The 21,388-nt window shown below is 32.4% G+C and overlaps 3 protein-coding genes across 31 annotated transcripts in view; all 3 read right to left on the bottom strand.

Annotated features, from left to right (window-relative positions):
- The window catches only part of LOC126718519 (uncharacterized), a 225,007-nt gene that overhangs the window by 23,505 nt on the left and 180,114 nt on the right, over positions 1-21,388 (bottom strand). For 10 of the 23 annotated variants that reach the window (XR_007652963.1, XR_007652943.1, XR_007652944.1 and 7 more), the window contains one exon: positions 2,715-2,831. Coding sequence is in view for 2 of the 23 variants with exons in the window: in XM_050420758.1 (XP_050276715.1) it covers positions 2,518-2,622 (105 nt within the window). In the remaining 21 variants the exon portion in view is untranslated. Of the gene's footprint in view, positions 1-2,262; positions 2,623-2,714; positions 2,832-3,399; positions 4,275-4,350; positions 4,444-21,388 lie in introns of those variants that run through there. The other 13 variants (XR_007652949.1, XR_007652961.1, XR_007652968.1 and 10 more) reach the window with 8 other exon arrangements.
- The window catches only part of LOC126718523 (disease resistance protein RPV1-like), a 161,567-nt gene that overhangs the window by 75,162 nt on the left and 65,017 nt on the right, over positions 1-21,388 (bottom strand). For 4 of the 7 annotated variants that reach the window (XM_050420770.1, XM_050420769.1, XM_050420767.1 and 1 more), the window contains exons 4-6: positions 12,186-13,131; positions 10,839-11,990; positions 10,200-10,731 (exon numbers count right to left, since the gene is read on the bottom strand). In XM_050420770.1, the coding sequence (XP_050276727.1) occupies positions 11,712-11,990; positions 12,186-12,962 (1,056 nt within the window). In that variant the 5' untranslated portion in view covers positions 12,963-13,131 and the 3' untranslated portion in view covers positions 10,200-10,731; positions 10,839-11,711. Of the gene's footprint in view, positions 1-8,864; positions 9,090-9,227; positions 10,732-10,838; positions 11,991-12,185; positions 13,132-21,388 lie in introns of those variants that run through there. The other 3 variants (XM_050420771.1, XM_050420772.1, XM_050420773.1) reach the window with 3 other exon arrangements.
- LOC126719832 (disease resistance protein RUN1-like) overlaps positions 1-21,388 on the bottom strand; it is a 56,780-nt gene that overhangs the window by 14,858 nt on the left and 20,534 nt on the right. The gene's annotated exons all lie outside the window — the stretch shown is intronic.

Below are 21,388 nucleotides of genomic sequence, written 5' to 3'. Positions count from 1 at the left end.
TCCCTGAAATTCGTGAAAACCCAAAAAAAAAAAAAAAAAAAAAAAGGAGGAAAACGCAAAATGTGCAAACTAGCAAACGCAACACGTTATCCAAACATCACCTTAAAGGGAAAAATCTGACGGCTAATGACAAAAATGCTTAGGTGCGAGTTGCACATGGGCTTTTACTTGCTCTTTTTTTAATTTTTTCAATTATAAATGTTTGCCTTTTGTTCTCATTCTTCTTCTTTTTTTTTTTTTTTTTCTTTTTTCCTTTTGCTTTCCACTAGATGTTGCCTCTTCCTTCTTTCATTTTTTTTGGGACATGATTTTTTTTTTTAATAAATTTGGGTGATTGTATTTTATTTTTTTATTTTTGGTTGTTTGTCAATTTTTTGTTTTAATTGGACATCATTTTTTAACAATGGTATATGAGTAAATTTATACGAATTCATTTTTTCTATCCTCCACTTTTTCACTCCTAACCAAACAAAAATGAGGAAAATTAAAATTTTTTCTATCCTCCCACTTTTCCATCCTCCCACCATTTAGGATTTAAATTTTATCTCTATGTTACAACTATCAAATTATTAAGAAAAAACTGATGTATATATCAAATATTTGATTCTATTTCACTCAGGTGTCATATTTGGAAGGGATGTTTTGATTTTATTGCACTCTTTTTCTGATTGGAAATTGGAATGTAATGTTTGGCTCAAACAATTATAGTTGTGTAACAGTGTCGCAAAATGTTTGGCAGCATTTGCTATAAAATGACGGCAAAGTCTCTGTCATTGGAGGAGACATCACCCTGCCTAGATGGCTTAATTTCCTTTGATACATATTTCTCTTGGAGTGTGTGTGTGTATATATATATGAGAGAAAAAAATACCATGTTTTGTTAAATTAACTTACAAACCATAAGAAAATTATTAGATACTCGTAGTGTACGGTGGTGCTCCTCCCTCTCACATTTATGGTGGGGCCCACTATAAATGTGAGAAGAAGAAACACCATGTTATCGTATTCTAAGAGTACCTACAAATTACTATTTATCTTTCTAACTTAATGAGTTCTATATTTTAGAAATCAGGTTTGGTGTGATTTTGTTCCTTATTCTCTTGAGCAATTTAGTTATAGTGAGGACTAATTTTGGGACCGTCAATATTACTAAAAAGATTTCCCTAAAATGAAATAACATAATAATCGAATTTGTTCATTATTCTCTGGAGCATTTCCAAAGAAAATGCTATAATAGTCACCAAAAAGGCAAAAAGCCATTATATAAATAAATAAATTAAAAAAAAAAACCTGAAAAAGCCTAAGAGCATGTTTGGTATTCTTTTTCCAAAAACAATCTCCCATTCAACAAAAATTGAGTATTCCCCTAGGAAGCACGGACATGGGTACAATATGGTAACACGAGAAATTTTTGAAAAGTTATAACATTAAACGGCCAATACGACACCGGTATGACATGAATACAATATGGGTACGATACCCTAAATGAAATGGCTGTACTCCGTAGGTATTCCCTTACCTAAATATCAATAAAATATAATTTCTACATGCCCAATTAAGCAAAACCAGTGACCCCTATCAAATTATATCCCATATTAGATTGGTTTGATTTAAGGCACCAAGATTTTTTTTTTAACAATAAAACTTATAATTTTTTTTTTCTAATTTCAAAAATAATTTTCTAGTTTAATTTTTTTTTTCAATGCATCCAAACGGGACTTTTGAAGTTCAACATAAGGTGATAAAGTTTCTAAATTTATAAATAAAAAAAATAAAAAATAAAAAATAAAAATCATGAAGTTCAAATGTGTCTAGGTGTGAGGTAATAGGATTCATTGGTCCCAAACTTGATGGGAAGTACTTAGTGGAAGGTTTTTGAGCTTCGCTCATACTTAAGCTAGGCATTGTTAATTTGTCATGCAAAGGGCTTGAGCAGCAACTACCATTAATGGAGCAAGAAGAATTGTTGTATCACCGTGTTCCATGTCATGTCTGCGTCCATGCATCTTAGGAAATAGCCCTTGTTTCCATCAAAAGGATCTGACTTAGAAACATTAAAAGTATCCACAACTAATCTTAGGAAATTGTGAATTATGAATTTTGAATATAATTAATGTCTACAATTCCAATTAATTTAATATTTTCTAGAGACAAGTTTTCAAGTAGTTCCACTAAATCAGCACGTGCTTATTTTCTTACCCTATAATCTGCATATCCCATTTGATGAATACACAAACCAGAATCGCAATCAACACACTATAGTACAGCCCCAGTAGCTGGTATATATGAGAGCAACATGGAAATTTTAAGCTTGGGTATCCAAGCAAATTGAGTGAGATTCATTTTATACATTTTTACCTGGAATTGAGATATTTAGATATATGCATTTGCTCATTTTATTCATTATATATGGACATTGCACATTTGCTCATGGCATTACTATGTTTCTTCATCAATGACTATGTACCTATTCCAATTAAGAGAAATATAAGGTCATACACGTCTTCTAGCAAGCAATTATCTCTGGCACTGCTTTTTTGAGTCAGGAGTTGAATGAACCTGTGCTTTCATTCCATAAGTCTTCAGTTGAAAGTTTTCGAAGGCCTCAGACACTGCTTCCACCTGTATGTAACATTTGCATATAATTCATGGTCATAAATAAATATCCTAACCATATAAATGACTTAGCAAAATCAATGTCTTATTTTCCACAAACCAGTTCAGGCTTCTTAGAGTACACCCTCACTATCTATCATATCTTGGTAAAATGCAGGCAGCAAGTGGCTGATGCGATCATCTTGGATTGAGAACATCTCATTGCTGTCATAATCCTGGCAAAAGTCAAGCTTTTAATTCTCACAATGTGAAAGTAATATTATGTCCTCTAAAAAAACTGTTCATGAATTATTAGTTAAACCAATTCAGCTTCAAGAAGGATTAAAATTTAAGAGCAGTGCCTTTAATTAAGTTGGGATTCATTGTCAGTACATCAAGCAGGTGTTATTTAACAGAATTACTGCTGATTTCTAAAGCATAAGCTGTGAGTCTTAGTTAACCTGCATTGTAAGCACGTTTTGTAGGAGGTTTACCGCCTTCTGCCTTGGAAATATAGTTGACCATGTAGTTAACATGATACCGATTTATTCAATTAACGGTTTTTAGGCTGTAATTTAATTCATCAAGGATTTTGCAAACAACATCACTAAATTCACCATGTACTCAGGTTTAAGTAAAGAATTTTCTAAGCATAAATAGTCCTGATTCTTGATATTCAATCTTGAAGTGATCTCAGTACCTTGAAGAATTTGATGGTGGATGAGGAGAAACATGCATGAGGAAAAAGATTATTTGTCAAATTAGATTAGAAGTAGAAAATTCATCAAACAGTATCGTTTTTACCTTTGAAGAGGTTTGTTTCTTCCCCGTGTCAAATCGATCTTAACATTGCTCACAACAATATCTTCTTCTTCTTCTAGCGTCACACCACCCGATTTCTGGTTGAAAAATTACACTTCAGGATACTGTTTGTCCACTTTTGAGAAACAAAGACCATGGTAAAATCATACATCTTTTTTGGACCTGGGAGCAAATGATATCTTGGGGAGTGATCTTTTTGAAGTGCTCCATCTTGTCCATTGGGACAGAGAACTCATTGCAGAACTGAGAAACATATCAAGTTGATAAAATTATATTGCCTTTACAGTTGATTTACTCTAGGAGAAGTTTATAAGAAAGCACAGAGAGCAGAGAATTGAAGAAAGAGAGGAAGCTCAAGCTAGAGAGAATTTGAAATGAAGAAAACTTTGTATCTCATTCAACTAAATGAATATGTACATGATTCTGTGACTAAATACAGAAAACAGAGCAAGCAAAATATCCCAAATTATGCGGGTACAGTTACAACACGTGTGTATGTTAGTTATCTCACGTGAGAACATATCTCACTTAAATACATTACTAAACTACAGGTCTACACTACACTGCACAACTAAACTACATTGTTCAGCTGTCGTTTATCTCAGATTTCATCCCTGCACTTCTTTCTTCTTTTGCTTCGTTCCTTTTCTTGCTTTCTGATCTGTGTCATAACTTTGATAAAGTTAAAGATTTTGAGACATGAAGAATTTCACACGTTACAACCTCTTCCCCATCTTGCAATTGTAATAAGATAGCTGATATAACTTCCTTCTTCGAATGCGTTGGATAATGTCTCTTGCTTCCTTGAGAGTTTGTACGTCAGAAATTTCAATGATTTTTAAGATTGAGTCATCTAACTGCACTTTCAGAGTGACTATGTCAGTGCTGTAAAGTAAAACCTTGAAGTTTCATGATAATGTGTGAAGTTCAAACCTTCCAAAATCCTGCCGGTTGATGAATTGAGGATGCAATGTCAAGCTAATCATTTGATTTTAGCAGAGCATCAACAACCATGAGTTCTATTGCCTGACAAAAGATCACTGTCAAATTTAATGCATTAAGTGTTCAATACAGAATAAAGACATCTATGCTGGAACTCTTATTATGAAGATTTGCATGTGACACATAAGTGAATTTGGTGCATGGTTGTTCAACATATCTGAACACAGATGGCACGTCTGCAAGCACAATACTCCAATTGAGGCGAAATCAAAGTCTAAGAGAACAGCTTCAAGTTATGTTTTCAGTACAATTTTCACGTGTGTGCAACAAAATATGTAACAAGTATATTTCAAAGTCTGAAAGTAACAATTTCAAGTCACATTTTCAATGCAATTTTCGCATCTGTACAACAAGATGTGTGTAACAAGTATTTCCTAAAGCGTAAGTCAAAGACTCAAAAAATAAATAAATTAATAAATAAAAGGATTGTTAAAAGTTTGACCAAGTGAGAGATTGCGTATGGGTATGAAATTTTGAGCATGATGCTGCAATGAGATTATCAAACTCCGACCAGATTTGGTGGGTGTACGTATAATATGAGATGCTCAAAATTATATTCATAAAATCAGAGTGAGGTAAAAATAAAATATAACAAATTAAACCTCTCAACTATGTAAATAGAATGATATTATATTTGAGCTTTAATATAAGTTAATAATTTACTTTGCTATTTTTTTTTTTTTTATAATTTGTTGTATCTTTAAACTATAGTGTTTAAAATGAAAAATTTTCAATATATATTGTATCCTCTCACAAAAATATTTACCTGTGGAAGACCTATAATTTGAGTAAATGAATAATATTGCACTAACGCGAGGATTTACCTGAAACTCAGTAAAGAGGGGAATACCCCTTTTTTTTTTTTGAGAATCAAGAAGAGAATACCTTAAATTACCCAACAAACTCATATTCTGGAACCGTTGAATAAAAAGAATGAAAGTCTACCTAATGGTAGAATCTACTCCAACATCTCATTCTAACATGGCAAGCATAATTTTGCTTGACTTGACCATGACAGGAGTAAATTTTCATCAAGAAGATAATCAATCTTTAAGTGAGTAATGTTATTTTTACAAACTATTGATGTCGCAAATTCTTACTGGTTTTCATTTGGTCCACGAACATAACTTTTTTACTTACCAATAACCACTCACTAAATTAGCTTTTTATAAAATAATGTATGACTTTAGCACTCTCTCTCTCTCTCTCTCTCTCTCTCTCTCTCTCTCTCTCTCTCTCTCTCTCTCTCTCTCTATATATATATATATATATAATTTATGGAACTTGCTTGTATATTTGGTTTGAAGATAATGATAATGGGAAATTAAATATGACTTATAACATTAGTATTCCAAACAGCCTAAAACATGGTTTCTAGCAGCAACCACAAACTTATATTGGCATGAAAAGAGAACCTACCTTATAGCCTTAAACAACTGCCAATACTCCCATAGAACCCATTTCATTTTTAATTCGGGAGTCTCAAAGAAAAGAAGCAGACAACTAAGATAGCTTAGTTCAGTTGTACATCTCCAGAAGATGATATATGGTCATCTATAAAGAAGTGTGACATCTCATTTCCGTTTCCCACCTGGAAACCAAAAAATAAATCCTGTTGCTCCTACAATCCACTTTACTCAAACTCCTATAATGCTAAAGATGCCAGTTGGGGTCTGTTCACAAGAACTGAGAATGTCACAGTGGAGAGACGAGACATAAGCTGAAGTCCATCTTGCCCTGTAACCAAATCTGTTAAACACATAGAAATTTGACAAATATCACATCTCCCATCCGTAAACATAAAATAAAAACAAAAGAGAGCATCCAAAATCCAAATCCAAATCAACATTCATGTATCACAAGTTCCAATTTGCCGTTCTTCTCAATAGACCCATTTTACTGGCTACCATTGTGTTCTTATTTTGAAAAAGATTTATTAAAAAAATAATAATAAATAAATAAAGAAAAAGGCTAACATATGAAAGAATTTTTTTCCCTCCCAAACTTTCAAAGGTAAGAAAAGTTAGTTTCACACAGTAGTGAAGTAATTTGTATATGTTTGAAATTTTACAAAAGCTTCTTCTCAATATATATATATATATATATATATATATATAAAGAAATTCATTAATAATTACAAATAACTGTACATTGGAGGCATTTATGCTTTGTACACAGGGTGGAGTCTCCTCCAATTGCATATAATCCCCACCAAATTTAAAGCAAATGACAGATGATTCTAATCCATACTATTATATTCAGAAAAAAAAAATGTTTTAGACCATTTTATGATGCTATACTATTTCTTACTTATCACCAAATTTTGCGGATCCATTACTCCTAGGTTGGTGGATTGCACAAATTATCTATTTTCTGAAGTTCCCACTGTTGCTTAAATTTTGTTAGTATCAACGTAAGACTTGTGCAGATTATCAAAAATAAAAGTGCAATACTTGTGCAGAGTACACATTAGAAATCTAGGTCATATGCTTAAAACACTATTCCATAATTATGTTCATTATAATATATTTCGACAAGCTAATAAGACCTATAAGCATATGTAAATGAGTTGATGTGCTGCAGTAAATTTTAGACTTCCTAACACAATTCATGTTTCATTAACTCTAAATACAAATACAAATCTCCCTCTTCCCTCATTAAGCTTGAAAATGACTTATGTGCAAGTCCTTTCACTGTCTCTAAAGTAGGCTTCCTAGATTTTCTTCCATAACCCATTTCCTATCTCATTGAGTGTTTACTACATGGATCTTGGGTTTATAAGTGATTATGAGGACCCTATTTACAACTTGACTAGTCGTTTTGCCTAATAAGCGCAAATATGGCTAGCACTTTCCTTCGGTTGTTACAATAATTATCCACACAGTGTAATTCAAGCTTCAAGCTACCAATTTTCAAACAAAAATCTATTCAATCCTAATTGGCATCTATCATGCAACAAATTGAACCAGCTGATAGAAATCTATTCAATCCTAGTTGGCATCTATCATGCAGCAGGTTGACATCTCCTTTTGGGGGCTCTTGTTCTATTATTTAGTCAAGAACAGAGGAGTTGGCCAAAGAGTACTATAAACCAGAAAGGGAAATAGGTGTGTGGAAGGAGGAAAACAATCTGCATGAATTAGTTGCAAGCATATAAAAAGTGTGGCTTTTGCATACAATCTGCAACATTCTGAAATTGTGGTAGTTAGTTTTAAAAGAAACGAGACAGGAAGCTCCCATACTTTTGAGATTTGCATATGCAATTTAAGAGAAAATTAGGGCCATATCAGTTAAACAAATCTACTTGCGATTTGTTCCTGTAAAAATAATACAACCCAAACCTGAAGATAGAATTCCATAATATCTCCAAGTGAAAATAGAAGTCATAATGATGTCTATGGTTCTAGTTCCAAATAGCTAGCATTTTCTTTCATCACCTTTTCTGTTGCTTGTTTCATTCGGTATTTTAGACTTTTTTTTTAGGGGGTGGGAGGTAGGGGTGGGGGATTGTTAGAGAAGACTAAAATGCTTCAAGATTAAACAAAAGAAACTAGTGTTTCTTTTGTTGACCGTCAATTCATTTAAGTGCTAGAGATCATAAGAGGCTATAATAATTTCTAAAGTTCTAGTTCCAAATTGTAGAACTTTTTCTGTTGCTTGTTTTGTTTGGGGATTTTAGGAAAGAATTTGGGGGGAGATATTAGACATATTCATAGTGGCTTTATTTAATGGATTGTATTTAGGATTACATCAATGAAAATGTATATGCATTTATAGACTGATTATTTAACCTACTTCATACACCAATGTATGAAAACCAATGGAGTCAGTATTAAGCGGAGAAAAGAAAATAAATCCTTAGTAGTTAGTTCAAGTCCTCAGCCTAATAAAACTCTCCTTCACTAAGCCTTAAACCTTTAAAATAAATAAATAAATAAATAAAACACTAAGTTCAAGTCCTCAGCCTGTAAAGATATATAAAAACTTTGGCATTAAAAATCAAGAGTGAGAGGATCATATAAATGCCTATAAAGAAAAAAAAAAATTTGGGCTGCAGGTTAGAGTAAGAAGAAGAATAGACATCAAAACAGAGGAAACCAAAACAGTATACCTTAAAAAAAAAAAAAAAAAAATCCTTAGTTCGGAGTCTTGAAGTTTGAATAAGAAGAAAGGGCTAACCAAGATCTTAAGCAGAAAATGTACTAAAAACAAATCCAAGAAGCAAAAAATTTAAAAAAAAATCAAAAACAAAATTTTTAGTTTGGAGTCTGCAAAGTTTGAATAAAAAGAAGGCCTAGCCATGAATTCTAACTTCTAAGGCAACATCTTAAGCAGAAAATGTATTAAAAACATGTCCAACTGGTAAAAAACTGACCTATGCATATGATTTCTCACTTGGTAGAAGCATTGTTGCACATTTATTTGAATACCCTGCAAAGCAATAAACCGTGTGATTATATATATTGTGCAAATAAGAGAACATGAATCTTCTAACCGAACATGATATAGAATTTTCTTCAAACAAAATAAATACTAGTGCACCACACACAAACAATTGGAGGGAAATCAACATTGGAGAATGGCTCTAACCATGCAGAAGTCTAGGCAAGTGATCATAGCATTAAGGCCTCAATAGCCCTTTTTTTTATTATCACAATCACCCAATTCATCTACATGTTAAGACAATTAAAATCATAAAATAGTTTTTTTTTAATTTAAAAAAAAAAAACCATTATTTTCCCCCTTTTTTGAAGGGGGCAAAATCTATTAGTAAGATTTTCTATTATTCCTAATAAATAAATGCTTACTTCTGCCAAATTGGGCAGGCCTCAGCTGCCAAATACCACTCTTCACCTTCAAAATCCCATAAAAAATATGCTCTAATTATACCAATAATTCAAATTCAGTACAAGTAATCTCTATACTATTACCAAGTAGATGTCGATCTTCATCAATATAAATTATAATATTCATCTTGGATTTACTTGTCCACTAAACAGAACAATTTAATGCTTATTTTTTTTTCTAGAATAATTTCGAAAACTTCTTTGCCCATAAATGCAACAGATCAAATTACTAGTTTCTTTTATTAATTCTGTTCTTTTCTTTGCATAACTATATCCTTTCAAATTGGCTTAGTACCCCTTTATTAATGAGCACATTAATTTAGTGAAAGAGAACCAGAAGTTACAAAGATGCAAATCAAACAATACAACTAAAGAGGGAGACATACTCTGGCATTCAACAAAGATGATGCATAGAAACAGTTTTAATGTAATAACAATAGCTTGACATGTTTCCCCAAAATTTGATCCAGAGCTTCTCATTTTCTTCTACTATGGATATGGGTTGAAGCCAGAATCATAGTTTACAGACGGTTCGGCCATTGTAGAGGAAGCCAAATCAAACCCAACTCCAACAGTTGAGTCAAATCCCAAAACCAAGTCAGACCCATTTGAATCATATGGGAAATTGATGACAAAACCAAATCTCAGCCATCATTGCTTGAATGCACTGAAGATGGTCCCACTAGAAGTGGAGAAATGAGATAGTAAAGGTGCAAGCTCTGTCTCAGTTGTCATCAGAACTGTCATCAACATTTTTAGAGTAGTCAGAGTTGTCATCAACATTTTGAGAGTTGTCATCGATGATAACAGAATTTGGAGGATGACAAATGCATTCTGCATGTACCCCCATCCTTGCAATCACAGGAGCGAATTTTCCTTTTCTACTACTCCACGAAGAGATTTTACATGAAACCTCAACAAGATTTTGATCACCTTGCATTATGTTTCTGAAATATTGCTGTAATTGGCTATGAGAATCACCGTAAAACCACAGATGATCACACTTCATATAGTAAAAGGTCCTCCTCAGCGTGTAAGGTTGCGTATGACCGTTGGTGAAAATGTTGACATCACAATTCCAACAGATTTTATCATCACGAACAGAACTGTACTTATCATTATTAGCATCACCGTCCTTCAACGGACCTAGATGAAAAGCGAAACAAACCGCAATTGTTCGAAATTCAGGACCAATCCAAAATGATATGGAATTTTCAATACTTTGATGGTTGAACCACTTTGGAATCTTCTTTCCTGTTACTGTAATATCATATGACTCTTCACAATCCCTCATATAATCCATCAAAAATGCATGTAGAGTGTGTGGGGGCTTTTAGTGGGTGAGAGAGTAATCAATCTTGGTAGAGTAATCAATCTGATGAGGTAATTTGCACTGTGAATGCGAATCCATTAAAATGTTGTCTCCATATTTTGTATTTTGTGGAAGCTCTAACTTTCTTCTTAACTGCATACAATTTGGAAATTAGAGAAATTGAAATTTAGCGAATCCAGTAATGTATTTGCAAAGGTAACCAAAATTGTTTCTATTATTACTTTAAGAGAGAAGGGTACCTGAAGGAATAATTCTCTTACTGATTCTGAATTTAACGAGAAGCAATTTATTGCGCGTACTTCTCTTATACTTTCTGGAAGCTTAGGAATTTTTTGAAAGAACTTGGAATTCTTAATCTGAAGAAATTGTAATCTATTGAATTTGACAATGCTTTCTTGGAGGCTCAAATCTTCACTCCTCGATAATAAACATTTCTTAGGAAGGGTGAAACAAGAAGTCAACTTTTTAAGAAAATTCAACCTCGAAAAACCATAATTTGACAAATATTGCTGCAAATTATAGGTCCCCACACCCATTGATAATTGGTCATAATCATAAAGCTTGAGTATGCGAAGATGTTGTAATTGATCGATGCTTCTTGGAAGATGGCACAAATTGAAATAGTAACCTAACTCTAATCGCTCAAGCCCAGTGAGATTCCTGAATGATGGAGGAAGCTCTCTAATGGAAGTGTGTGCCAGACTCAAATACTTCAAATTTTCCATTTCTTGTGGAAAATCGGGCAACCTCTTAACCCTTTTGCACCCAAAAAGATATAAAAGTTTAAGAGACTTTATTGAGATGCAACTTGGAAGAATTCGAAGTTTAAAGCAATGGCTAAGGTCCCAGGTTTCAAGCTTAGCAAGACATCCAACAAAGTCATGAACCTTGACTAATTTTTTACATTCACGGAGATTCAATTCCTTTATGTTTGGGGCGGCACTCAATAAGTTCGGTAATTTTGTAATGTATTGACAAGAACAAAAATTCATATATGTCAAGCTTTTGTATTGTATACTCTGTAGGGGAAAAAAAATCAAAATTTAAGTTCAACAAATGTTAAAATATAGTTTAATGAAGTTATATAATAATTTATAAATAAATAAAAATAATTATACCTCGAAAATCTTGTCCAATATGACGGGACTTTGTGGCATGTTAAGTACAACAAGGTTGTGAGGACGAAAATTGGATGGTAGGGAAGATGAAGGAAATCTAGACCAATCAAGCACCCTTAATCCATTGGGAAGATATTCAAGATCTCCACAAGTATCAACATTACCAACCAAAAGGAACTTGAGATTTCCCATCTTTTCAAAATAGTTAGCTTTTAATTGCAACTTTGTTGGTTCAGGCGAGATTATCGTTATGCCTCGAATGTTATCAGATCCCTAATTGGACAAAACATTTAGTGAATCACATTACAACAAAATTCACTAACTATCAAATTTTAACCATGTTGACTAACTTGAATTTTCTTTCATAAATAAAGAAAAAAAAATTATATCTAGGAAAAAACCAAAAAACAAAGTCATTAAATTTTCCCTATGAAAAAAAGTAAAAAGGTGAATGAAACAAAGTCGTACCTTATTTTCTGTTAGTACTTCAAAAGCATCCTTATAATACCATAGTCTGCTACGTAATCCAGGTATTTGTGGTGACTCCTGTCGAACAATCTCTCTACCCATTTGTTGTAGCAAGTCATGCATCCATAATTTGTTAAATTGATTAACAGTTATGAGACACTTATCTATAAGATTTTTAATACCAATAACTGGGTATAGATTGCAAGAATTTAGTATATCTACAACATAATCCTTGTAAAGACCCTTGAAGAAACATGCAAGATCGAGAAAAATATCTTGCTCTGTTTCATCCAATCCTTGATAACTTACTTGGAGTACTTTTTGAATATCTTTGTCTGGAATCATTTCGTACTTATCTAATGCACTTTTCCATTCCGTTTCACTTCTTCCACGCAAATTGGCACCAATTATTGATAGAGCTAATGGAAGGCCCTTGGCATAACATATAACCTGATCAGTACGTTCTGAATAATCTTCCTCAAGTTTGGTTTTATGAAAGGCATGCATACTAAATAGTTCAAGAGCTTCATGATCATCTAATTCCTTAACCTCGTAAGTCGAATGACATATTCTTAAAGTTTGTAAGAAATGTTTATTTCTTGTTGTTATAATTATTCGACTTCCAGAAGCAAGCCAATCAAATCGTCCAATCAATCTTTCTATTTGGTATAATTTATCCACATCATCAAGAATTAGAAGAATTCTTTTGTGGTGAAGTATATTCTCTATCGCAATGGTTCCTTTCGATTCACTGCCCACCTTCAGTTGTTCATTCATCCCTAGGGTCTCACAAAAAAGTATCTTTTGTAGTTGGATAATGCCATCAAATGTCCCTGACCTTTCTCTAACATTTCCAAAAAGCTGCTTCCTTCGAAATGATCTAATATTTTGTTATAAACAGCTTTTGCAATGGTTGTTTTACCCACTCCACCGGGGCCATACATACCTAACACACGAACATCATCTAACCCAATTTCTAATTGCAATATTATGGCCTCTACGCGAGAATTTATTCCAATGGGGTATTGAGCAACAAATAATGGCATCCGATTTAATTTAAAATTTGAGATCTCTTCAACAATTTCTTGGATAAATTCATATTCAGTGCAACTGTCATTCACAAAGCATACAAGACATATAAATAGTTAAATTATAAAATTGAAGTGTGAACCTGAACTAAATTCAAGATGTTCAATTTGAGCATTACAATTTACACGTACTATTTTTTTTTTTAAGTAAGCCTAATGTAATTTATAGATCTAAGAACTATAACTTTATTAGGATTTTTTCTAATTATTGTTTTCTAGAAAATTAGCTTTAGGTTTTTGGCAAGAATTCACATGGAAAATCCAGTTAGATGAGGAGCACAAACTTATTGAAATCCTACTTATAATACTTGAACAAAATTACTAAGAATTTCTTTAAAAAAAATTTTAAACCACATATTAGAGAAACTCCTTATTATTTGGTAAGATAATCTAATATTATGTTTTTTTTTTTTTTTTTTTTTTTTTTTTTTTTTTAATTTGGGTAAAATCTAATACAATGTTATCTTATTTTTACTATTGACCCATAGCTAACTGCCTTAGTAGAAGATATGACCCCAAAAAAAAAAATCCATACTTTGGAAAACTTAAAAAAGGAAATGGACAGCCATCAAATAGAAGTTGTTTAACAATAAAATCTATTGGTCATTACAAAACCATTAAAACTTTTCTTTTATGAGAAAATCATTGGAACTTGTAAGAGCATAAAAGTAGTCATTAAATATAGGAACATACTCATGCTTGTAATGCCAACCAGATATATTGGCAGCTTCACATAAAAGCTTTCCTCCAGCTCTGCAACTTCTTGTTATCCTTTAATTTTTTTTCATGTTTAGATAATGCTTCTCCATACTTTCCTTTTTGGTTGCGAACTTCTGATGGATCTACGTTGCAAAAAACCAGTCGCACTAATTGGTCATTATTCTTACACTCAACAATTTTAGCAAGTTCATCCAAGCACCATGTGGAGGATGCATAGTTTTCAGAGAATACAATTATCGAAATCCTTGAGCTTTCAATGGTTTTGAGTAGACTTGCAGAAATGTCCTCCCCTCTTTGAAGGCTATCATCAATAAAGGTGTTAATACCCTATTGACACAAAGCTTTATACAAATGGCCTATAAAACCAAGACGGATATTTTCACCTCTGAAACTCAAGAAAACATCAAACTTCTTGGATTGATGGGTGAAAGAAGAAGATGAGGCTCCTTCTCTGGTAACAAGAGCCATCAAGATTTATGAACATACAATTGTAAAGATTTGAAAGGAGGAGAAAGAAAACTGTGAAGGGGTTGTCAATATAATTCAAGAAAGTGAATGGCAAATTAGGAAGAGGGTGAATGCAAGCAAGAGGATCCTTTAATGGTGGCTTGCTTTGGGTGTGACCAGCAACTCTTTGAACTTTTTAAGTGCCATATTGATGCTTTTTACATTGATTTTGGTAGTACCAGTAACTCTTTGAACTTTCCAAGAACCATACTGATGCCTTTTTCATTTTCATTGCAATATCATGCAAGTTTCCATGTGAAACCTAAAATAAATCTTTGAACTTTCTTTGTGGTGAAACGGAATGGAAATTTCGTATCTTATTAGTCAATCGAAAGTGAGATGTAATATCCATCAAACACTACCCACTTTCCATAATAGTTCATTTTCTGGAGTCGAGAAAAAAAAAAAAAACCATTTTCTATTTTAGCATTTTGAAACTGTTTATTTTATTTTATTTTATTCAATAATTTGATGATTGAGAGTAACCTGGCTTTCCTAATTAAGGATAGCATACTATATTACTAAAAAAAAAGGGGCTACATTCACAACATTTTCACAACAAATCATAGATGGTAAGTAGTTATTGATTCTAATTTAAATTTATAACTTAAATTATTTTTTTGCCTATTTATTACAACCAATTACAACTTATCACTTACGATTTATTGTAAAAGTGTTGTGAAAATGTTATGAAAATAGCATTTCTCTTATATTAATATGTATTTGAAAGAGTTTATTTTTATAGGCTTATTTTACTTTAAAAATAAATTAGGCAAAAGTACAACAATACCTATGAATGGGAAAGTTTCAAAACAAATTATAAATAAGTTTAGAAAAACGAATAAATTGGAGGAAAAGAAAAAACCCTCCCGAAAATTGTGATAATGTTGTTTTTAATTAAAATACCCAAGGCCCAACATAGACCCATAAACAAAGTTCAAAGAGAGTCTAGCACACGTTTTTGACTTTCTGGAAAAGTATATATAACTCTTTAGTCTAGCACGCGTTTTTTAAAGTGAAGTTTTTCTTTTTCCTTGACACTGATGGTGGAAAGAAGAGAGATGGGAAGGGAAATATTACTATATTAGCTTTCCTTTATTTGGTTAGGAGAAGAGAAAAATGAAAAAAGTGAAGAAAATAGAATCCACCTAGGCCCATATTTTACAATCCGCCTAATATTGTGGATAAGAAAGTTTATCATCATTTTTTGATGTGTGAAGTTTTGGGCGAATGAGGGGAGAGGAAATACTCAGTAATGAGGGTGTCAAATTGAAAAATAATCTGATAATGAGATTACCGAATTGAGAATAAAAATAAGAGAAAATTGGAAAAGTAAAAGATAGAACACATGATTTGGTAATGGAATAACTGAATTCCTCTCACCAAAAAAAAAAAAAAAAAAAAAAAGAATAACTGAATTCGGTGTCAAATTTTCTCTCCTGCCCAAACATGAAACCCCGCTGTCTTTTTTTTTTTTTTTTTTTGGCAGAAGCTGAAAATTCATTAAAACTAAAGAGCTAGCCGAGTTTCAAGACAAGTCTTATTGACATACAAACTATTTAAATATTGGACTATCATACATCACTAAATCACTAGTTTGGATAGGGCTCATCCTTACTAATTAGTCAACACATCTATTGGCTTCACGAAACAGTGGTTGATCTGAACCTAGGGAAGCAAGAAACCCAACATTCTGCAATCATCTACATGGAAGATACAACATGGTTAGAGTAATTGGAGTTAGCTAGCAAATCAACACAAATAGTGGGGTTGCATTTTTTACAATTCTTCAAAAGTTAGTCTATCACCACTTGCTCTTGGATATCAAATAAAGTTTTTTTTCCCCCTACAAATTACCCCTCTTTTTCCTTGAGATTTTCCAAAATCAATTCTGCCTACCACACAATAATTTTTTAACAAAAAGTCACTCAAAAAGGGAAAAGGCAATGTGTGAAAAGTCCATTAAAAGATTTAGTGCATATAGCTTTATTGTATATCAATATGCCAGCTAAAGAGAAAAAAAAAAAAAAAAAAAACCTTTAGTTCCCTTTCTGGTTTTTCTGTCTATATTATCTCCAAAAAAAAAAAAAAAAAAAGATAAAAAAAAAAAAGATAAGTGGTCTAAAGTATCACATCAGTTAGTTAGTGAGTGAGTTTTCGGTTTATCAGCCTTGCTAATACTTACAAATGTTAGGCCCTTTTGTAAGTGCTAATGTTGTAAGTCTAGTTTTTCCACTCCCTCCAATTGTGATAATGTTAGTTTTAATTAAAAAACCAAAAGGCCCAACATAGACCTATAAACAAATGGTAAATTGGTAATAACTAATAAAAGTAGATATCCCTCTTCCATGCAATCCTACAAAGTGAGAAGTCTAGCACGCATTTTTGACTTTATGGAAAAGTATAGCTCTTTAGTCTGGCACTCGTTTTTGAAAGAGAAGTTTCTCTTTTTCTTATAAATTTCCCCTCTTTTTCCTTGACATTGATGGTGGAAAGAGGAGGAAAGGGAAGGGAAATATGAAATATTACTATATTAGCTTTTCTTTATTTGATTAGGAGAGGAGAAAAATGAAAAAGTGAAGAAAGTAGAATCCACTCTGGCCCGTATTTTACAATCAGCCCAAATATTGTGGATAGGAAAGTTTATCATCATTTTATGATGTGTGAAGTTTTGGGCAAATGATGAGAGAGGAATTATTGAATAACTAGTCGCTAACCCGTGCGATGCATGAGAAAATTCAAAAAAATGTTCAAAAAATTCATTTTTTTTTTAATTCATCTTTCGCTAGATTGATGAAAGCTATAAGATTAATTCCTAATATTCATGTACTTAAACAGCAAGTTTAAATGGTTGAATTTTGCAAGTTTGATGAATCCATAATCATAACCTCTCCATTCCAGACTTACAAAAGTAAATTTATGAATCTTTACTCCTCATTCAGCAAGCACAATTATTTTCCAATTAAATCTCCTTTCAAATAGTGTTTCTCATTATTGGTACATTTTGTAGTTGGAAAAGAGATATGCAAGTCTAATCTTTAGTTCCTATTGCAAAGTTACATGGTACTTATAATTTGTTTCTAAATATTTGGTGATTGATCTATTTAATGAGGCATGTTATATAAACTAATTCATTAAAAAAATGTCAAATGTTTCTTGAAAATTTAATTGGTTGAAAACACAATCGGTGCTATTTAACAAATTTCCACTTTGAATTCATTAAATTTTATTAAAATGCAAAACCCCATTTAAGACTAACAGGTATTTGCTAAACTATCTAGCCATGCAACTATAAAAGTTGATAGTGTATATATTGTGTGCAGGAGAGTGGATATGCATACACAACACACAAAATTAAAATACAAATTCTATGTTCCTACTTCTCTATAAAATCTAGAAGGGAATAAAAACCAACATCAAAGTTGAATAAAAATTGTATTTGAAAGCATAATATAAAAGAAGTTTCTTATTAACTTATGTAAGGTTGAATTTAATCAACCATGTGTTGGCTTTATTCCATGACAAATTTGCTTGTAATACAGCACTTAGAAACCCTGTATTTAGGTGGGAATCATGTAAGCGTAGTGTGTGAGAGAGTGTGAAGAAATGCTCAAGACTATGCAGTGAAGCAGGGACTCGCGGTTGGATCTCGCGAGAGGCTCGCGGCTTGCAAGTCGCCAAAAGTTGCACACGCGCAGAGCATGCAGGGGAGCTAAACAGTCATGCCAGCTGGAGCACTACAAGACAAAAATCCAGACTGGCCACTCAGTTAGCTCGCGGCTTGAACTCGCAACTCAGTCAAGTCGCGAAGTCAAGTCGCCAACCAACCCTGTTTTGGAAAAACTAACTCTTCACATTCCATTCTCACACCAGTATAAATATCCCTCATTCCCACAAAATATGTGTGGCCATTCAGAAAGAAAAAAACCTTAAGAGAGGTTTCTTAAAAACACCAACCCAATTAGAGAGAGCTACTCATTCTTAGAGAGAAATCTTTGTAGTCTCTTCTTATTCCCTCTCTCATTGTAATACCTATTGAGAGGAGATTTCTATCCAAACACTACCCACACCCATTTAGAGTGTTGAGTGTTTTTGGAGCTTTGGGAAGCATTGGAAGATGCCAAGGATGGCGGATGCTATGGATTATAGTGGAATCCGGTAAGCTAGAAAAGAAAAAGGTTCGACGCAACCTCGTTGGAGCAAGAAGCTTGGAGGGCTTAGGTACATCGGGTAGATTAGGCTTGGAGGGTCTATTGCTGTTCATGTATCCCAACTACATTTTCTAATGGATTATTGACCGCTTGGAGGGCGGCGGAGAGGTTTTACGCCGAGGGCTTCGATTTCCTCTTCGATAACACATCGTTGTGTTGTCCTTGTGTTTGCATATCTCTTCCCCTAATCTTTGCCTTTTATTTTCTGCTGTGGATGTGATTTTAATTGGCTTAGATTGTTTACCAATTCTGTTTTATAGCTTTTGTTCATTTTCCACACACTAGTTGTTTGACATAAAACTTGAATTGGTTATTTTGTAATTGGGGGTCTAAACGTTCAAGGGTGTTTTACACACTATTTGAACTTTCAACTTATATACCAAAATTTTAAGGAACATCTCAAATAGTTTAGTAGCTAAACATAACTTTTAGTAACTATAGCATTCAGCAAGAACTTTCAATATCTGGCCTACTTTACAATTTTCTTTTTCAATAAGTAGCCTAATTTACATACATGACAACTTAACAACTGAGAGAAGACTTCCACTGCAATTTCTATGGCACCATCAAACCCCAAACTTGTCAACATGCACTAATAGCCTTTGAGACATTTGTGACGCTTTCTCTCAACCAAAATGTTTCCTCTTTCCTTTAGATTCAATTTTTCCACCATGTTCTATAATAAGTTACATACAATCATCATAGAACTCCTAATCATAACTTGAGGCAAGTTTTCAAGAACTCTATAGAACTCCAATTTATGGTTTTCTTCCGTGCTATCTATGTGTGGGAGTGCACCATTAGGTACACAATTCAATGTAAACATTCATCTCTAGTCTAGAAAAAAAAGGGGTAAATAATCAGCAATTGAATTATTTCCATTTAAAACAGATTTTGGATGCATGTTTGATTCAATAACTTAGGAAAAAAATAATTAATAGGAGTTTCTTTGAATAAATTATGTTGAACCTATGACTATAAATAGAATCTAGATAAGATTTCAAAGAAACTACTACGCATTTACAGCTTAATATAAAGGAAAAATAGAAACCTTGACATAAGAAAGAACAAAGGAGAAAAAAAAACTTCAAATGCAGTAATTAAATTAAGCTTACTACCCAAAAAAATAATAATAATAATAAGGAAAAAAATAAATAATGAATAAAGAATCATCTGTAACCCTTGCTTAATGATGTATAACTACAAACATGGAAAAAAAAAAAAAATGAAAGCATCTGCAACAAAAGAAGAAGTTATTACGGTTTTCTTCCTATATGAATGATGGAATGAGAGTTCCCAAATATGTTGGATTGAAATAACCAACACAAGTGAAATAGAATAGAATACCATAGAAACATCTTAGTAGAAATAACATAAAAAATACGTTTATTAGAAGGAAAAAAAAGAAGAAGCTATAGTTCATTGCTTTGTTAAATCTCTCTAAAAAGAATACCTACCAAAACCTACACAGTAATCCACAATTAGCAAATTAACAAAGCAAAATTCATAATTCACAAAGGTATCTAAAAAGAACCTTCACAATTGATTGTGCTTCCATTTACTTTTGCTTCACTTTTTTTTTCCTCAACACCCAAATAGATGCTCAATTAAGATTGTGAGAAGATAATCTAACATGCAAAACCCAGAAAAGTCTCTAAAAATCACAAATTTGGTCATCCATATAAAAAAATATATAATAAAAAAAAAAAAAATTGTTGGATTAAGGACATCAAAAAATAAAACAAAAACCAAATTATATGAAAATAAAAAATTCATCACAAACAACCAAAACAGTCACCAAAAACATTGACAATGATGACAAAATTAAGGACATCAAACTCACTTAGAATTACCACATTATGATTTTTTGTTGATGACTCTGATTCTTTCTTGCTTTCATTGGCAAGTAGAATTGGCCCTCATTGCTTACAACCCCAAACCATAATCCACTCTCCAATATGTCCACTGATATATTTAAAAGCGAAACAAAAATTAAACTTGAAAAAAAATATAAAAACCTCAACTTTTTTTTTTGATAAGTATACATGATAAGTATGATGTGCCCTTAATTTTATTAAAATACATAAAAGGAGGATGTGGAATTAAATCATATGATTTGGGACCGGGCTCTATCTTCTCAACCGGACACATGATTCAATTGCATTCATTTATTTGTTTATTTTTTATGTTACACAACTTAGTAACTTCCTATTTATCATTCATAAGGAAATTAATAAGTAAAATTAAACATTAGATTACTCTGTAATCATCTTTAAAAAAAACTAATAATAAAAAGAGTTCAAATTTGGTAAGGATTTAGTAATAATAAAAAATAAATAAATCATCCAAATGATAGCTTAGAAGATTGAATAGCTCATTCATGACCAAGAATTTAAACTACCGTGGCTTACTTGTTTGAAGACTGATATGCAAAGTACAACTACAGAATGATGGTTTCCAGGTAATTCAGGTGGGCACATACATTGATTGTCAATTAATGGATGAGTGTCCGTAAACTAGTGATAAATGCAGCATGTATACTTCATACCAATGAGATTTTAATGCTATAATACTTAAGATTTAAGAACCTTTGCTCCACAAAAACGTACTTGGAAGCATAAGCATCATGTTCATCTCTTGTTTGAATAACTCTTGGCCTTTTTTGTTAGTTTCTCTA

Source organism: Quercus robur, chromosome 3 (assembly GCF_932294415.1).
Source record: "Quercus robur chromosome 3, dhQueRobu3.1, whole genome shotgun sequence".
NCBI classification, from domain to species: domain Eukaryota; kingdom Viridiplantae; phylum Streptophyta; class Magnoliopsida; order Fagales; family Fagaceae; genus Quercus; species Quercus robur.
This window is presented reverse-complemented; position numbering and strand designations above follow the sequence as displayed.